At 39.5% G+C, this 18543-nt stretch overlaps 1 protein-coding gene across 6 annotated transcripts in view; it reads left to right on the top strand.

Moving 5' to 3' along the window:
• The window catches only part of FBXO31 (F-box protein 31), an 84169-nt gene extending 73506 nt beyond the window's left edge, over positions 1 to 10663 (top strand). For all 6 annotated transcript variants that reach the window (XM_072636267.1, XM_072636266.1, XM_072636269.1 and 3 more), the window contains 2 exons: positions 2427 to 2851; positions 4766 to 10663. In XM_072636267.1, coding sequence (XP_072492368.1) covers positions 2427 to 2851; positions 4766 to 4988 — 648 coding nt within the window. In that variant the 3' untranslated portion in view covers positions 4989 to 10663. The remainder of the gene's footprint in view (positions 1 to 2426; positions 2852 to 4765) is intronic.
• Positions 10664 to 18543: the final 7880 nt, after the last annotated feature.

Below are 18543 nucleotides of genomic sequence, written 5' to 3'. Positions count from 1 at the left end.
AACGGAGATAAATAGAATCTTTCCCAGTAAGATCAAGGGTGAAACAAGGATGTACATTATCACCACTATTATTCAATATTGTACTAAGAATGTTAGCTTTACAATAAGAAAAGAAAGAGAAATGGAAGGAATTAGAATAGGCAAAGAAGAAACAAAGCTATAACTCTTTGCAGATGGTGTGATGATATACTTAAAGAATCCTAGATAATCGAGTAAAAAATTACTTGAAATAATAAACAACTTTAGCAAAGTTGTAGGATATAAAATAAACCTAATAAATCATGGACATTTCTATATATTTCTAACAAAGCCCAACAGCATGAGATAGAAAGACAAATTTCATTTAAAGTTACTATAGAAATTATAAAATATCTGGGAGTCTACCTGCCAAAACAAACCCAGGAACTGTACAAAAACAATTACAAAACACTTTTCACACAAATAAATTCAGAACTAAAGAATTGGGAAAATGTTAGTTGCTTGTGGGTAGGCCAAGCTTAATATAACAAAAATGACTATGCTTCCCAAATTAATTTACTTAATCAATGCCATACCAATCAAACTACCAAAAAGTTATTTTAAGCAGCTAGAAAAAACAATAACAAAATTCACTTGGAAGAACAAAAGATCCCAAATATCACGGGAATTAATGAAAAGAAATGCTAGGGAAGGTGACCTAGCTATACCAGATCTTAAATTGTATTATAAAGCAGCAATCATGAAAAGTACTTGGTGCTAAGACAACAGAGTGGTTGAACAGTGAGATAGGTTAGGTACACAGGACACAATAGTCAATGACTGTAATAATGTACTATTTGATAATTCCAAATAGTAAATAAATAAAAATATAATAAATAAATCCAGATGATGCCAGCTTCTGGAATAAGAACTCACTATTTAACAAAAATTGCTGGGAAAACTGGAGAGTAGTATGGCAGAAACCAGGCATAGACCAGTATCTTACTTCTCATGCCAAGAAAAGACAAAATGGATACGTGATTTAGATATAAAGACTGATACTATGAGCAAACTAGGAGAGCAAGGAATAGTTTACTTGTCCTATCTATGGAGAAGAATTTATGAACAAACAAGAAATAGAGAACGTTATGAAATGCAAAATGGATGATTTTGATTACATTAAATTAAAACGTTTTTGCACAAACAAAGCCAATGCAAGCAAGATTAAAAGGAAAGCAGAAAGATGGGAAATGATTTCTACTTTTCTGGTAAAGGCCTCATTTCTAAAATATATACAGAACTGAGTCAAATTCATAATAACAGTTTTCAGATGAAGAAATTAAAACTATAGTCAGATGAAAAAATGCTCTAAATCACTATTGATTAGAGAAATGCAGATTGAAAACAACTCTGAGGTACCACTTCACACCTATCAGATTGACTAATGTGACCAAAAAAGGATAATGATAAATGTTAGAGAAGATGTGGGAAAATTAGAGCACTAATGCATTGTTAGTGGAGCTGTGAACTGATCCAGCTATTCTGGAAAGCAATTTGAAACTGTGCCAAAAGAGCAGATACCACTACTAGCTCTGTATCCCAAAGAGATTGAAAAAATAAGAAGAGGATTCACATGTACAAGAATATAGCAACTCTTTTTGTGGTAGCAAAGAATTTGAAATGGAGGAAATGTCAATCAGTTGGGGAGTAGTTGAACAAGTTGTGGTCCATGAATGTAAGTAATACTATTGTGCTGTAAGAAATGAGGAGATAGTGGGTTTCAGAAAAACTTGGAAAGACTTACATGAACTGATGCTGAGTGAAGTGAGCAGAACCAGGAGAACACTGTATATAGTAACAGTTAGCACCATTGTGTCATGATCAGCTTTGATAGACTGAGCTCTTCTCAGCGATGCAGTGAGACAAGACAATTCCAAAAGACTCGGATCTAAGGAGTCTGCATGCACATTGAAGCATACTATTCTCTCTCTCTTTTCCCTTTCTCATGATTTTTTCCTTTTGTTCTGATTCTTCTTTCACAGCATGACCAGTATGGAAATATATTTAATATGATTGTACTTGTATAGCATACTGTATCTGATTGCTTGCCATCTTGGGGAGGGAGTAGGGAAGGGAGGGAAGGAGAAGAAAATTTGGAACTCAAAATCTTATAGATGTGATTGATGAAAACTAAAATAAATAAATTTAAAATAGAATAAAATAAAAAAGATTTCCCAGAATCCTGACAGTTAAAGCGCTTGGCCTAGTAACACAATGGGCTACCCTAGAATGGGAACTAGACTTAATAAAAGGCATTTAAAATGTCTTCCTTTGTTACAGGGTGTTTTTAATAGCCAAGAAGAAGAGAGAAGGGAGATGATTTAGTCTTTAGTACAATCTGGATCATCAAAGGAGTCAGTGCATGTTTTCCAAATAACATTCTGTTGATTCCTTGGCTCTTCTTATAGGGAGATCCCAATATTCCTGCTGGCCAGCAAACTGTGGAAATTGACCTCATGCACCGAATCCAGCTGCCTGATGTTGAGAACCTACGTAACTTTAATGAGCTCTCTCGTATCATCCTGGAGGTACGAGAACAAGTTCGTCAGGAGCAGCAGCAGCAGCAAGAGGGCCAGGAGGAAGGCCAGGGCCGTGCCCGACCAAGTGCCAGAGAATGTCCACCAGGTCCCGCTTACCAGAAACCAGAGCAGCCTGTGCCCTCACCCTCCCAGGGTGCAGAAGGAGGAGGTGGGACTGAGAAGAGTGTGGAAGCTGCAGGGGGCATGCCACGAGCAGCCCCAGAGCCGGCTCCATCTGAGGCTGGGCAGCCTTTTGTGTTGCCTGCGGGAGTGATCTCTAGAAATGAAGACTATCCTCGAACATGTCGGATGTGGTAAGAAATGGGGGACCCATCTGGGGATGAGGGTGGGCCAGGCTTTGTCTTCTCAGTTGTGAATTGGTAGATGTGGTAAAGTTCTGACCTGTCCATTGCATGGTGATCAGTGAGCTTTAGGTCTCCACCATGGGAAGAGGCAGTGCGGAGCTTTGGAGGCTTCACAGCAGGACTTGAGAGAGCTTCTGGATGTGGGCATTCCCTGCTACACCTTCTCCTCTCAACAATGCAGAACAGAGTACCTTGGCATGTACCCTATGGGGTCTGCTAACAGATTTCCAAGGGTTAGCCCCTAGTTTCTTTCCATCCTCCCATTTTTTCACTTCTCTTTGTGCTCTTCTTTGGTATATAAGTGTTAGCACAGAACGACCACCAATGAGGATTGATATGCCTCTCTTCTTTTTGTTGTTGGCACCAGACTTACACAGTGCTGTGAAAAGATTTGAGATGATTGCTTCTCTCTGTGTCCCCAGGATGGACTGTGGCCTAGGAAGGCCTTTCAGTTCATGGTCTAGCACAGGCGAGCATTTCTTCATGTTTCCTAGCTTAGAGCTTATCTTCTTCTTCACCTTATCTTGACCATGGCCACTGCCTTCATTCAGTGTTTCTGCATGCTGGTCATGACAAGCTCCCATGATGCAGGTTGCTGATGCAATAGATTTGTTCTAGGAGCTTTTTTTTTTTAAGCCTATGAGGGCTTAGGACTTCATGACTTTTGTTATGTTCACATAGTATGCACTCAGTAAATCATTTTTTAAATCACAAAAGCAACAAAAAAATAAAATTAACTGTCTTAAGATACAAAGTGAATGGCATATTATTAATCCATAAGTTATCAGAATCAGCTTTCTCTGTGCAGTCAGTAAAGATCAAAATCCACTTCAAATTAGAATGTTAAAGAGAAGACAGCCCTGAAAAGTTACAGTAGCTTCAACCTGAACTATTCACATGAGTTGTTTGATACTGAAAAAAAAATACTGGAAATGGAGAAAGGCAAAGATATTGACCTTGTTTGTCACCATTTCCAGCAAAAACTTAAGTTGATGTAAGGCAGTTTCTCCAAGAAGGACAGATGATCTCAGAAACCTTTTTACAGAGCAAATACTTCTCCTTGTGAAGTGTAGAGACATGGTAGCCAAGGACAACATTGGTTTAGAAACTTACTTGTAAAACACCGTAGGGGATAATGGGAAAAGATTATGAGTGATATTACTTCATAAAACAGCAAAAGGCAATGGAAGCAGACACAAATCTACAGAAAACTTGGCATGAGACCCAGATGAGTCCTGAAACAGGAATGTAGGATCCATTGTTATTCTCTATATATTTATTATGTATTAACATTTTTTTTGTTTTTTTTCCTCTGATAGCATATAAACTTTTTGGGAACAGGGGTTGTTTCTTTACTGTGCTTAACACAGTTCCAGGTACATTACTGGAGCTTAATAAATTCACTGATTTATTGTACACATTTTCTGTAATTGCTATTGGTTAATGCTTACGTTCTAATGTATTACTGTTATATCAGTAGTAATTAGGTTTAGCAAAGACAAAGATGAGAGAAAAAAGCCGAAGCATTAATATGCACGTAAGTGATCTTATTACTAGAAAAAACTATTATAACCTAATATCTTTTCTCTTTGCTGTGAGCTGATCTTTTTTACGTGAGAGTGGCTTATTATATTGGGGTGTAGTACCTGTTGCTAGAGTCCACATCCACAGCCCTTCAGACGTCCCTCATGTGGAAAACACAGCTCTCTTTCGACATAATCATTCCTAGTGTTTAAAGTTGAGTATTTTCTTCCCTCTCCCAAAGCATTGTTCGTGTGCCTTTAAAAGACTTCTCTTATTTGGCTCTTTCCTTTGTCACCTTTCTTTTTTCCCTTATCGCCTCTTCCTTTTCTCTCCCCTTAGTTTCTATGGCACGGGCCTGATAGCAGGACACGGCTTTACCAGTCCGGAGAGGACTCCCGGCATCTTCATCTTGTTTGACGAGGATCGCTTTGGGTTCATCTGGCTGGAACTGAAATCCTTCAGCCTCTACAGCAGGATCAAGGCCACTTTCCAGAATGCCGAGCCCCCTTCCCCAGAGGCTTTTGATGAAATGCTCAAGAATATTCAGTCATTGACAACTTGATGGTCCACTTCTCATCAAAGAGGGAGGCTCACTGGAAGGGAATATCTCATTTCCTTTGGCTTCCGGAGGATGAGATAAGACTCGCAGACATTGGTATCTATGACTCGAAGCAGCATGCACTTTTGAAATAAGGCCTTTTTACCAAAATGCACACTTTGTTGTCAAAGGAGTATAAATTCACACACCCTTCCTTGAGGTACTTTACATGTAGTATGTAATATAGACCTGTATATTTGCTGGTAATCTTTGGAGAAGAACATTGAGCATGTCGCTTCTTAAAACATACAGAACAAAGCTAAATCAGAACAAGACCGAGTGGAGCAGTCCAGTTTGTTAGAAGCTGTTAGATTGAGGGAGGTGAGCCTGGCTCTGGCTTCTGGCAGCTTTCCAGGGAAGTTTGTACTGTCATGTCTAAACTCTGTTTGACATACACAGTGATGAATCTTGTAGTAATTGGTAGAGGATGGATCAGAAAATGGATGCCCTGATGGCTGTTCTGCCTAGGATCAAACAGCAAAGAGAATGACTTGTAGAGCTGAGGGCATGGGGCAGGCTCTCTGGAGCTGGGTTTCCTTGGAAGACAAGAATATGAATTATTCAGCGTGGGTGTGTCCATTTCTAGTAAATGGGAGGCAGTGAAGTCCAGGGGCCAGAATGCCAGCTTTGGAGTTGGGAAGCCTGGGCTGCCTTCCAGGTTCTTCTGCTGACTCATTTAGACTTTGGGCAAAGCACTTAGCCTCCAGCCTGAGCTTCTCCATTTGTAAAATGTAGCTGGTGATTCTTGAATGTCAGAGTGCTCTGAGATTCTTGGAGGAGCAGCCACATACCAATACAAAGTAGAGTTAGAAGAAGAAAACAGAGTCCGCTGCCCCATTCCTGTTAACCACAAAGCTTGCCTTGTTCTCTGTCATCCAGATGCTAGTACAGATGACCATCTTCACAGTCACTTCCACATCTGTGCCCGTAAAAAGCTAACATTGCATCAGTTTTTATATGTGCCATGCTTTATACACCTGTGCAGTGATACTAGGTATGAGACATTAGGCCAGATAATTCTCTGAGTGCAAGGTGTAAAGGATATGCCTAGTGATTTACACTTTAGACAACCATGTCACAGTCACTTAAAGTTGTAATCTATTTAGACTGGTGCTAGTTTGGACTGAGGTTGTTTAGCAGTTGAAATGGATGTTCATCAAAGGCCTTTTGTTTGAACATGAATGAAGTCCTAAGGTTTGAGAAACCTTGTCCCAAGACATACCGAATACTTTGTGAATTACAGATATTTATCCCCTGAGCATTTTTTACCATCGTTGACATTCTGTTGTGGGTGGTGTATTTCATGATAAAGTAAATATTTGTCCACTTTCAAGGTGTTATTTTAACTGCTATTATTTTTACTGTTTTATTAAGAACCATGACTAAATCTCAGGCTTTACATCTTGTTTTCTAGCATTATTTTTAAACCTTTTCTTTTGCCTTAATACAGCCAAGCAGAACTTTTTCCTACATGGGTAAGACTTGTGGAGAGTGCTCATTTTTTTTTTTCTTTTGTACTTGTGGCATGTGTGGTTGGTACCAATTCTCTCTGATCACTTTGGCCAATTTATTCTGTTTGGCAGTTGGATATAGTGGAAGAGGTGGTGGCTTGATGGTGTCCTTGCTGAAGGCCTAGACCCTTGCCTTAGATTTTCCTCTGAAATTCTTTCTGTATTTCTGTTTATTTGGTGACAGATCCTGACTGGCATTTTTCAATTTGAAACAAGATCATCCCATATTTAGTATCCTGGGCTTCATCAGCTTATCCTTTATTTTTGTTAGATTCTTATAAAACTCTGAGAGTAGTGTATTGAAAAGCTATTTTGAAGAGCCTTTCTCTGTTCCTTTAGAGAGGTCTGGTCACTTGATAAGAGTGTATGTTGAGATATGTGTAATAAAGGGCTGATTGGGACTATGTGCTACTGGTAATCCTGGCCATCTGGGAGTTTAAAAGCATGTTTCTCTAATCACAGAATATAAAAGAACTTTTCTGACCTGGTTTCTTCTCTCAGGAAAGCAGAGGTGAGGTCTGCAGCAGAAATGAAATGTTTTGCACCAGATACTTTTTGCTCTTTTCTTGACAAGACTGACTGTAAGAAATACCTTAGCATCTCTCATCCTAAAGCTTTGGGCAGTGATTTTAGAGGAAAAGCTAAGGGCAGTTGAGGATGCTAGTTGTATGAAACTTTTGGGTTTCTTTCAGCCTTGTTTCAATAAATTCACTGAAAAAGGTACTTTTTGAATAAGATGCTTTTACCTGACTTAGACTGCTGACTCCCTCAGTCATTACTGCATAGCAATGTCAATAGACCCTTGGGCCTTTTCTATTCAGGGCAACAGCGTCAACACAAACCCTTTATAATGTACGTTCTGTTCTCTGCCTCTTTGGTCTGTGTTAATAAGGGAGTCTCATGACCATTCATTAAAGTATTTTAGGTAGCAGTCCATCGTTGGACAGACAGTCTGCTTTGGCTGAGGAGCAGCTTGTGTTGGGTCATGGGGAATGCTGTGGCTGTTGAGGGCAGGAGGGCTTAGGGGGACCAGCACCTTCCAAGCTGGCAGTTTTCCATTGTACGCATGCTTTGGTTTCCTTTTGATTATTATGTTCTTCTGCCTTTCTTTGATTATAGGTTGGATCAACAGAAATGGGAAATCACACACACAAAAAAAATTGCACTTGGAAATGATTATACCTGTAAGTTTCCTAATGAGGAGGAGAAATTCATTCCAGAAAGTTCATTATGGCACAGTGGTTTAATCATACTAATTTTGAAATTTGTGGTTAGCTTTTCTTTTTAGTGAGGTGAGAATTTGATCCAGATTGCCAACGAAAGCCAAAGCATTGGTGATCAAACAGTTGATGGGAATTTCAATTTTCCTGTGGAAAAACTAGGACAGACAGCACTTTCTGCAGCATGCAGTTCTATTTATGGTTAGGTTGAGATCCTCTGTGGGATCATATGGTGTGGCTTCAGTGTTTGGTTTTGGGGGAAGTTAATGGTTCCATCTGGAGAGTCTCTTGGCTTCTTTAGCTCCCTTTTGCATCAATGATTACTTTGATTTGCGAACTGCCCCTTTTTCAGCATAGTGGTAGATTAGCATGGTATGGATTTACTGTAAATCTCTTGATGCTTGAACACGGTTCATTGTCTGTTATTTTCTTGGGTTTTAAGAGTTGATGTGATCTAACCTGACCAGTCATTGCTGATTTTTCTGCCTGTGGGCCTTGAATGGAAATGTTGAGTTTAGCATGTAGGTCACATGATAGTGGTGTTTGCCTAGGATATCACAACTTGACTGATTGGTTCCATACTTGGATTAACATTAACATGGTTAACATTTGTACCCAGAGTAGTTTAAGGCGGGGTGGTTTGGCAGCAGTCTCTCTACCTTTCCATTGAACTTTGTGCCATCTTCAGTGCCTGCTTTTCAGTCTAGTAGGAGCTCAGTTGATTTTATTAACTTTTTTTTCCTTGTTCCTAACCATTACTCAGACTTTGAATTATTGCCTTAAATTGTGATAAATCTAGTTGGTAAGTTCAGAGGATTGTGCAGTGTTTCTAGAATGGTTTCCACCCAGTCCAGAAGTAGTCCTGCTTCATCTTAGGCAGTTCTTTGAGTGCTTGGGAAAAGGACCTGTTTGATTATGAGTATAGGGTTATGTGTTTGATGTTTTCTTTTCCATTGAGTCTTTTGGGGCTGGGGTGGGGAGTGAGGACTTGTTGGGGTGCACTAGGAAAGGTGTCTCTTGGTACCAGGATAGTTATGTCAAATTATGATTGTTGGGAGCCAGTTTTCATCTTCAGGATCAAAAGAGATAATATATGTAAAGTGCTTTGTAAACCTTAAAGCACTATGAAAATGTTAGTTGTTGTTTCATGCATGGCCAAGGTGTCTCTATGATTCACCCACCCTTCCGTGTTTCATTGTTTGACCACTTTTCTACTTGTTAGTAGTTAGGAAGAAACAGAGAAGAAGTGAAACTTAGGTCTGCTTCTCGTTGGGGGACATGTGTTGTTACGTGATAGGGGAGTGTCTCTGGAACTAGCCAAAATTAGGTTTTTGGATTGCCTTGAGTTCATTTGTTCTTTTGTCATGCATAGTTGAACTAGCTGTTTGGTATGGTAGTAGTAGGATTAAGATGCAAACTACTGAAGAAATTGTCGACCCACTTGACTTAGGAAATTATCAGATTCACTTCTAATGGTATGTCCACTAACAATGTCCCAGCTTTAAAAAATTTTCAGGAAAAGATTGTCATATTCTGTCTCCTGGGTGAGGAGATAAGGTGCCATCTTTTTCTTCCCCTCTCTTCCCCCTAGTTCTCTAATTAATTCAGGGGTTCTTAGTCTTTTGGTGTCATGGGCCCTTTTGACAAAATGGGCAAGCCTACGGACTTCTGTTCAGAATAATATTTTATTACCTACACCCATAATTAGAGGAAATGCTAAATTTCACTTAAGAGATGAAGGAAGATAAAGATGTAATTTTTTTCCCTTCCAAGTTCATGGGCTCCCTGAAATCTGTTCACAGACCCCAGGTTAAGAATCTTCCCTGGGTATTGACAGCACACTTCATATGCCCAACTTAGTTGTCTTTCTGAGGCAAGTAACTCATAATTGTATGTTCAAAGATATTCTCGAAGAAGGTAATACATGATATAGGTTTGAATGCTATTGTAAGTGATGGTAAGTGTTGTTCTAAATTATTACATAGTAGGTATAATTTAATACTTAAATTTTTATAAAATAATTTTAAATGTACAACATTTTCAGCCATCAAGGGAGGAAAAAAGCTGATATATTTTTAAGAGAGACCTTTGGACACACAGGAATTGGCACTTTTAAGAACTAGCTGGCACTTCTAATTCTTAGAACACCACTTTATAAGGAGAGGGTCACTAGAAGTCAAGATTCATGAATTTGGTTTCTTTGTTGGCATAGTTAAGGTAAAGTTGTTAAAATTGGTTTGAATGACAGGTAATCCTACATTAAAGACTTGGTAGGGTTGGGGAAGCGAAGTATGCTTGGAAGAGAAGGAGGAGGAAATAGCTCTTTAGTCTTTCTTTAAATTCCTTGATTTGTAGAAAATCTTGAAATCGAAGGCATCGTCCAGCATCATTTAAAACCTTGTAACCGGTCGACCTAGCCAGGTCAGGACTTGTTTTACAAGGAACTAGTTCTTTAGGCTTTCCTTAAAGTCCTTGATTTATTAAAAAAATAAAAAATTAAAAAAAAAAATCCTGAAACTGAAGGCATCGTCCAGCATCATTTAAAACCTTGTAACCAGTCGACCTCCCCAGGTCAGGACTTGTTTTACAAGGAACTAGCTCTTTGGTCTTTCTTTAAAGTCCTTGATTTGTAAAAAAAAAAAAAAAAAATTCCTGAAACTGAAGGCATCGTCCAGCATCATTTAAAACCCTGTCACCACACTACAAGGAGGTTCCCTCTGGCCAGAGCACACCCATTTGGTCATGGATTTCTCCATGTCCTCTGTGATGAGGGGTTGTGGTATGTGTGTGTTGGGGGTAACTTTCTGGATTCATTGAGCTTCTGTACTTTTTACATTAGACTGTTGTTATGTGGGGAGATATTTGATTTTTTTCCCTTTTCAGTTTTCAATAAATGAATTTTAAACACCTTGTTGTGTACATTGTGATTTGGGAGCTACATGGCATCACAGTGAAAATGTGTACAGAATGCTGCAGCCTGATGAATCAAGTGAAGAATGGTACTTGACCTGGAAGATATACTCACTTACCTCTTTTAAAAAATTCCCTCCTGCACCCTTTTCTTTCATCCTTCTCAGAAAGTTGTCTTTATGGCAAAATTTTTTTTAAAAAAAGCCATACCTTGAATAAAATTTGACAATATGTGCAATGTACCAAACTTGTGTACCTCCCCCAAGGTTTGATTGCTGTCTACAGGACCCTCAGTTTTTCCTTTTTTAAATTAATAAACTTTTGTTTGTCTGCAGTAGAGATGACTTTAAAATAGCGTATGGTCTCAGAATCATTTTGTTTGGCTTTCTGATATTTTATATTGGCATGTAGAAGACTCCACTAATTTTGTATGAGCTAACATTGAAATTAATTCACATTCCCCAACCACCTCATAACTGAGTGGCAGATCGTGACTTGAAACTTGCTTTATGATAGGCTGATGACAAACCTACAAATAAAGCGTACTTGGTGAAAAATTCGGCTACAGATTAAAAAAAAACAACTTGACTCTGATTTCAGCTTTTACTGATCCCAACACCTTATTGAAATTACTGGTTTGAGTGAGAGACTGAGCAGTGTTACTAGAAAATACCATTAAATGTGAATGCTGGGAGACTTTTTTTGGTGCAGCCTTAAGCATCGTAATCTAAAATGAGGATGTTGAAGTGGTCCCCTTTTAAACTCCCATCCAACTTTAATATGCTGTAACCCTTGAGTTTAAAAACTTTTTCTTTCTGCTGCCTTGATTCCTGGCATCCAAGTGATCTGGAGACAGACAAGAGAAGGGACCAAAGTTCCTGAATAATTTGAGACTAGATTTGATTACCTCAAGAATAACTCAACAAACACGAGGGCATGAACATGTTCAGATTTTACAAATGGGGAAACTGAGTCAGCCATCCCAGCCATAGTCCTATGGAGATTAGCAAGTGGAGCCAAGAATGAGTCAGATAATGTCACTACTCTGTGGAGTCTCCTTGCTTCTATAAATACTTAGCTTAATCACATTTAAGAGAATCTGAGTCTTGCTGACTCTCTTTATGGGAAGAGGGCATATTGAGTTCCTTTCTTGTTGCAGGTGATTTGCCGGCAGACTTTGACGCTGTGTTCTTTGCACATATCCATATCAGAATTTGTTTTTCTTTTTTTCTGGCATGTAGAAGTGTATAGTCTCTTTGTAGTCTGACCTCTAGCGGGTGTGAAGGTTCATTGCAGAAATGCTTTGACAACCAGCTCATATTGAAAAAAGCAACCCTTAAAATTCCCAGGCTTACAACTATGTCCCTTTTTAAGGAGAGGGAAAATTTGCTTCTTAACCTAGTAGTTTGCTATCTTCTCTGATTACATGGGATTCTCCAGTTCTGAACTGGGAGACTGGATTGATAAAGGGTGGCTTTGTTTGATTTCAATCCCCACAATTATCTAAACTCAAATCTTTTCTGCCATCTGATCTTAAATACAGTACCTTCTGTGTATGAAAACCAGTTCCATTTATATAGAACTTTAAGGCTTAAAAAGTGGTTTTCACTCATACGATCTGATGTAAAGCAAAGTGAGCAGAACTCTTAAAAGCAGTTTATCTGATAGCATTGTAAAGAAAACTGAAAAACTTAAGTATCTTGATCAGTGTGGTGACCAATCGTCATTCCAAAGGACCACTGATGAAACATGCTACCCATCTTCTGACAGAGAGGTGATGGGCTCAGGATCGAGAAAGATGCCATTTTGGACATAAATGAATCAGTGAGTGAAATAGACATTTATTATTTAAGCAACTGCTATGTGCTAGGTACTGTGCTTAGTACTAGGAATGCACATCACAGCTCATGCTCTAATTGGGAGAGGCAACATAAAATGGCAATGCCTAGAGGCCCTTGGGATGCAGTGGCAGGGCAGATGGTAAGGCTGGTGGGCCTCCATCTCATTGAAAGGAATAAAAATGTTGACTCCCATCTCATCCAAGTCCTGTGAACAACCAAGCAACCCAGACTCAGGGGAATGGAGGAGTCTTCCCTCAGTCTCTCATCCTCATGGGTTCTGGAATGTGACTGGAGACTGGGGGGCAAGATAAAGGCGGCAGGAAAGTTACCCCCAGTGGGGAGTCCAAAAAGAAAATTAGCAGTAGAATTAACAAAATGTTTAAAAAGGAAAAAAAAGCATCATTGAAGCATTTTTCAAAAATTCACAGAAGAGAACAGAAGGAGGGTCAATAGGAAACAGGCAAGCACTACCACTTTGAAAGTAACATGTTGAATTTATTATGTACTTAAAAAGAAAAGCAAGCTGTACACAATAGAGAATTGTGGTTTCATGGACAGCCTTTCTGTTTTACTTCATACTTGGAAATGAACGTTTTATTTGATGTTAAGGTCAGAATAAAAATTTAAACATTTTTTTAAAAAAAGGATAGGGAGAAGTGAAAAGGCCTGATTAAAAAAGAAACCCTGATAATTTTAAAAACTTATGTCATTTCACATAACTAAGAAATGTACTCTTTACCAATTAAACAATGTCTTGTGGGGAGTTGCTTTCCTATGAGGCTAAGTAGTAATATGTGGAAACCTGAGCCTCTGGGAAGTTATGATTTACATGTTCACACAGCTGAAATCCAAAGCCAGGTCTCTCCTCATAATGCTACATCTTAAAGCATTTTGTACAGAAGGTAAACAAATAGTATGAAGGGGGTGGGGTGGGGTTGGGGAAATTGTGTGTGGTATGGGGGGTGGTGGTGGAAGGGAGATGGGTTCTAGCCTATTCTAAGCTCCAAGTGTACAAGCTAACATAATGACCAAAAGGGAAAGCCCAAAATTTTCACCAATTAAATCACAATTCAGAGGAAAAAAAATGACTTGGAAAGTGAGGTACTATAGGATGATGCCATGGCTCTTTCGTACTGGTATTTTTCCAAAGCTTAGGCTTTAAGTCAAGAAAAAACTTGCCTATAAATTATCTATCTATCTATCTATCTATCTATCTATCTATCTATCTATCTATCTATCTATCTATCTGTCTATCCACCTACCTTTCACCTATCTCAAGAACTTACCGCCATGGGTAAAGAAGCCCATGGGTGAGGTACCCAGTATGGTTGGTACCTGCTGGGCTGGTTTAGTCATCCTAATTAGGTCCAGAGGTCTTTACCACAGGGGAGCCACCCATATCCATGGCTATGTGACTACGAATCACTACTCTCTCTTCCTGTATCTGTCTTCCTGTATTTTCCATTGCCCTAAATCAGTGCCTCCTGAGGTGATAATGACCTTATGAGTTAAAACTCAAGAAGTCTATGAACCTAACAGTCCTTATTGAAACTTTACATAGTCCTTAAACTGTTTGGGTTTGTAATTTTGTCAGTTGTAACCTAAAGTCTTAAGCAAATGATCCAATGAATCACAATCCCTTGAGCTGTCATTTCTCGGTCCAGTTGGATCCTCTTCACTGTCCGTCTGAGGGACAGTTCTCTAGCTGGTTCTCAGAACAGTCTCTCTTGTCCTCAACATTTTATTTAAGGGTATTCACAAGTTGATTTTGTTAGTTTTCTTTATACAAATCAGCTTTTTTCTGTCCCTTTCAGCAACCAGAGTATTCATATATGTAATTCATGTAACCTTACAAGTATACTGGTTATTAAATACTACGTATTTTTTCAGTATTAAAAAAGATCCAGAGAAAGGCCTCTATCATGTGCTAGATAGCTTGTTTCTGGAGGAGTTAAGAAAAGAGGGAGAGGAATCCCACAGAATGGGTTGCAGTGAAAAGAGGTCTCGTTACTGAAGATCAACGTGTCAAAATATTTATATAGAACTTGCTTTTTGGGGGTCTTCAAGATCTTTATATGTCTTTGAACAACTGAGTTTGTCTTTGTGGGAGACATAGGTGGGAACCAGTGATTTTAATACTTATTTTCAAGAAGCAAAAATTTGGACACAGGAAGGGTAAGTGAAGTCAAACCGGCAAAACCTCGCAGTGCCAAGCATTGCACTTGACTCACAATTGTGCTCTTTAAGCCATGCACAGTAATCCAACATTAGGGTCATTTTTAGGTCTATACCCAAAGTAGCATGATGCAGGGGAGAACAACACTGGTTTGGGGGTAAGGAAAGAACTGGGTTTGAATACAGGGTCCTGAGAAGACCTGCCTGACTGGAAAAGTAATTTTACCTCCTCTCTCATGAGATTAGACTGAATAACTACGGACTACACTCCTGTCTTAATCTACTCCAAACTCTTCTGTAAGAAAGCTTAGCAGGATCAGTGTTTCCTGATGGTGCCTACCTTGTGGGACTCTGGTGGCAGAGACACAGGCAGGACCCCATCTGGATGAGGCACCCTTTCCTGCAGGTCATCATGACACTGAACTTGGAAGCAGCTGAGCCCAACATGCAAACCATACGCATTCTGATGCTCTTGCCCTCCCATGGTTTCTCTGGGGAGCATAACCGGATCTTCTCCTTTATTGCATCTTCTCAAAACACTGTTTTCAGAAACAACACAGCTGCTGAGGACTAATTGAACTGCTCACAGCAGGAAGAGGGAGCACTTAACTCACTCCACCTGGCCTTATGTGAAAACTGCCCACGTCACCCTGCACTCTTGGCTGAAGCCAGGATAATTCCTCTTTGATTTCTTTGAGGAGAGTTGACAGGGTGTCTGTTGTCCAGTAGATGGAAGCAATGAGCTAAAAATGTCCTTTTAGTTTCCTTGATAAGCAAGAGACTCGTTCCAGAGGCATTTATCTTAGTTTCTGTCTCATTCTCCTCCAACTGGAAAAAGTGAAAAGCTCTCCTAACTAATGTGCATAGAGAACAAATTCCTGCATTGTCTATGTTCAAAAAACATGCGTCTCCTTCTCTCTCTTGAATTCATCTCCCCTCTGTAAGCATAGTTCAGCCTTTGTCCTCTGACCCATGGCTAACCATTTCACTGATCCACATTATTAGTCAGTCATTCAAAATTGTCTTCACAATATACTGCTAATAAGCAATAAATTGTTCAGGTTCTGCTCAGTTTGCATCAGTTCATAATTATCTTCCCAGGTTTCTCTGAAACTGTCACTTTCAAAATTTCTGATGGCTCAATCATATTCCATTATATTCACAAGCTATAACTTGTTTAGCCATTCTCAGGTGGTGGGCATCCCATTAGTTTTCCATTCTTTGCTACAACAAAAAGTATTTTTATACATGTGGATCTTTTTCTTTCTTTAGGATCATAGGTTTTGGCTCTGTAAAAACCTTGAAGATAATCTATTCCAACTCCATTGTTTTACAGAGAAGAGAAATGAATTTCCCAAAGTTACGTAGATAGTAAATAGTAACAGTTGCCCTCTACTTCAAATGCAATGTTTTGGCTACCAGAGCATATAGCTTCTTGATGGTATTTTGGTTCTTCTGAAATCTCTAGCTCAGTCCTAAATACACAATAAAACTCAATGTCTTGGTGAATGGAGCAGTTTTTTAGGGGGAGAAGGAGGGAGAGGAGAGAAGACGCAGGCAAATGGGGGGTCATTCCTTATGGGATGCTTCTTCCATCAGGCTGGCCCAAATCTCTTAGGTTCTGGGATGTAAGGAAGAAATGTGTCCAAGCTCTGAGATCCAAAATGTCATTTCAGGAACAAGAAACCAACCAGACCCCTGGTGGAACCTGGCTGCCTTGATTCTCGAGTCTGGGAACCTAGATTTTCCATCTCAGGCCCTGACATTTACTAATTATATGACCCTGAACAAGTTGCTTCTCTCTGCATCTCATTTTCCTAATCTTTGAAGATGAAGGGGTCTGACTAGAGGCCATCTTTGGCTCCTCTTTCAGCTTTAATTCCATGATCTCACAGCCATTTACATCTCTATGGCATGCTGAAATTTACTCTGAGCACAATCTACTGTATAGAGTGGTGGATTTGGAGTGAGGGGACCTGTGTTCAAATCCCGGCTATCTGTGTGACTTTTCTCTCGTTTCTGTCCCCTGCCTTCTGTGGCTTCCTTCAAGTCTCACCTTCTACTAGAGGTCTTTCTGCTCCTCTCTCCTATACCTCTTCCCTCTCTTAGTGCCTTCTCTCTGAGACTATCTTCCATTTTTCCTGTATGTACAATTAAAAATTTTTTTTGCATGTCATCTTCTCCATTTGAATGTAACCTTCTTGAGCTCAGGGAATTCAGTTTTTGGCTCTTTGTATTTTCAGTGCTTACTTGGTACTCAAAAGTGCTTAATAAATACTTGATGGCTGACAGGTCTTGGACAAATAATTTCTCTGAGCCAATATTCATCATCTATAAAATTAAGAGTTGGACTGGATGACCTCTAAGGTGCTTTTCCTGCTAAAAATTAGTCATTCTATCATTCTAAATGCTTTCCTCACAATAACAACATGAAGTAAGTGGTATAAGTGTTGTCTCTATTTTGCAGATGAGGAAACTGAGGTAAAGTGAAATTAATTGTCTAATGAGTGATCACACAGTCACTAAATCTCAGAGCTGGAATTTGAACCCAAGTCTTCTGACCCCAAGTTCAATACTTATTTCTCTCTAATAGCAGACAGCCTCTTTGTAACCAAAGGAATCCCCCAAGGACTTACCGGGTATGTTCAAATGTGAAATTTACTGAGGGTTGAGAATCCTGTCTTGTTTTCCCACCCATTGTGGTTCATCATCAACATCCAGCCAACCATTAATGATTTTAATTGGTTCTTCAACTGCTGCTGCCTAGCCTGGACTGGCAGGAAGTAAGAGGATATTGTTGATCTCTGTTCCTTCCTTCTCCTCTCCTGTTTCCACAAAAGAAGGTCCATGGTTGAGTCTGATGATGGATGGATGGGTGCTGCTATGGAAATGCCAGGACATTTTAGCTCGAACAATCTTGTCTTAGATTGTCCTTTTCTCAAGGACTTGGAGAGAGGCAGCCAGGAGGGAAGATGCTAGTCATGGCACTAAGAAGATGGGAGTTCAAGTCTAGCCTGAGCATTCACTAGCTGTGACCCCCTCCCCCCAAGTCATCCTACTTCTGGTTTTCCCTTCTTTATTCACAAAATGGGAAAAGTAGTACTTGTACTGCCTGTCTTCAGGAACCTTAGGGTGCTGTTATTTTTTCATGGATTTGTTTAGTAAATATCTGAGAGGCTACTATCATGAATATGGTAAACAATAGAAAATAATATAATTAAATGCTAAAATAGCCCTTTAGGCTGTTCCTTTGGGCCCATGCCAGTCATCCAAGGTTAACCACCATTTTAATGAATGAGGGAAGAAGCATTATTAAGTGCTTACTGAGTACCAAGAACGGTGACAAACCATGAAGATGTAAATAGAAAATCCAAGACTGCCCCTGCTCTCAAGGAACTCACGTTCTAATTGGGAAAGGAAAAACATTAAAAAATCCAGCTGCAGGGCAGTTAGAAAAAGCCAGAGCCATAACTGGTAATTTTTGTAGCTAGGGCAAGTGACATAAAACATGGGTTCCTCTGTCTCAATCTATGATCAATTATTTATTCTCCTTTCCAAACATTCCACTAAATTTGTTAAGGAGAAAAGTGGACTGTTTTGGACAGTTCCTAAGCTAGATATCAAGGCTAGAGTAATTTAGAATTTATCAGTTAAGTGCCCAATGTAACAAGGAACTACCCTCACTTCTGCCCCATTAGGAGGTGGGGGTAAACAGCAGGCAGCCCTTGTTATTCCTGGGTTCCTTGACCAGCAGTTGGCCCCCCTTCTTCTGTATACACTGACTCTGCTTTCTCTTCCTCTGGCCATTCTGCTCTTAGCCAGCAGAGGAATCTGAGGTGGGCAAGAAGTGGGCCAGGATCAT

Source organism: Notamacropus eugenii, chromosome 1 (genome assembly GCF_028372415.1).
Source record: "Notamacropus eugenii isolate mMacEug1 chromosome 1, mMacEug1.pri_v2, whole genome shotgun sequence".
Classification (NCBI taxonomy): domain Eukaryota; kingdom Metazoa; phylum Chordata; class Mammalia; order Diprotodontia; family Macropodidae; genus Notamacropus; species Notamacropus eugenii.
This window is presented reverse-complemented; position numbering and strand designations above follow the sequence as displayed.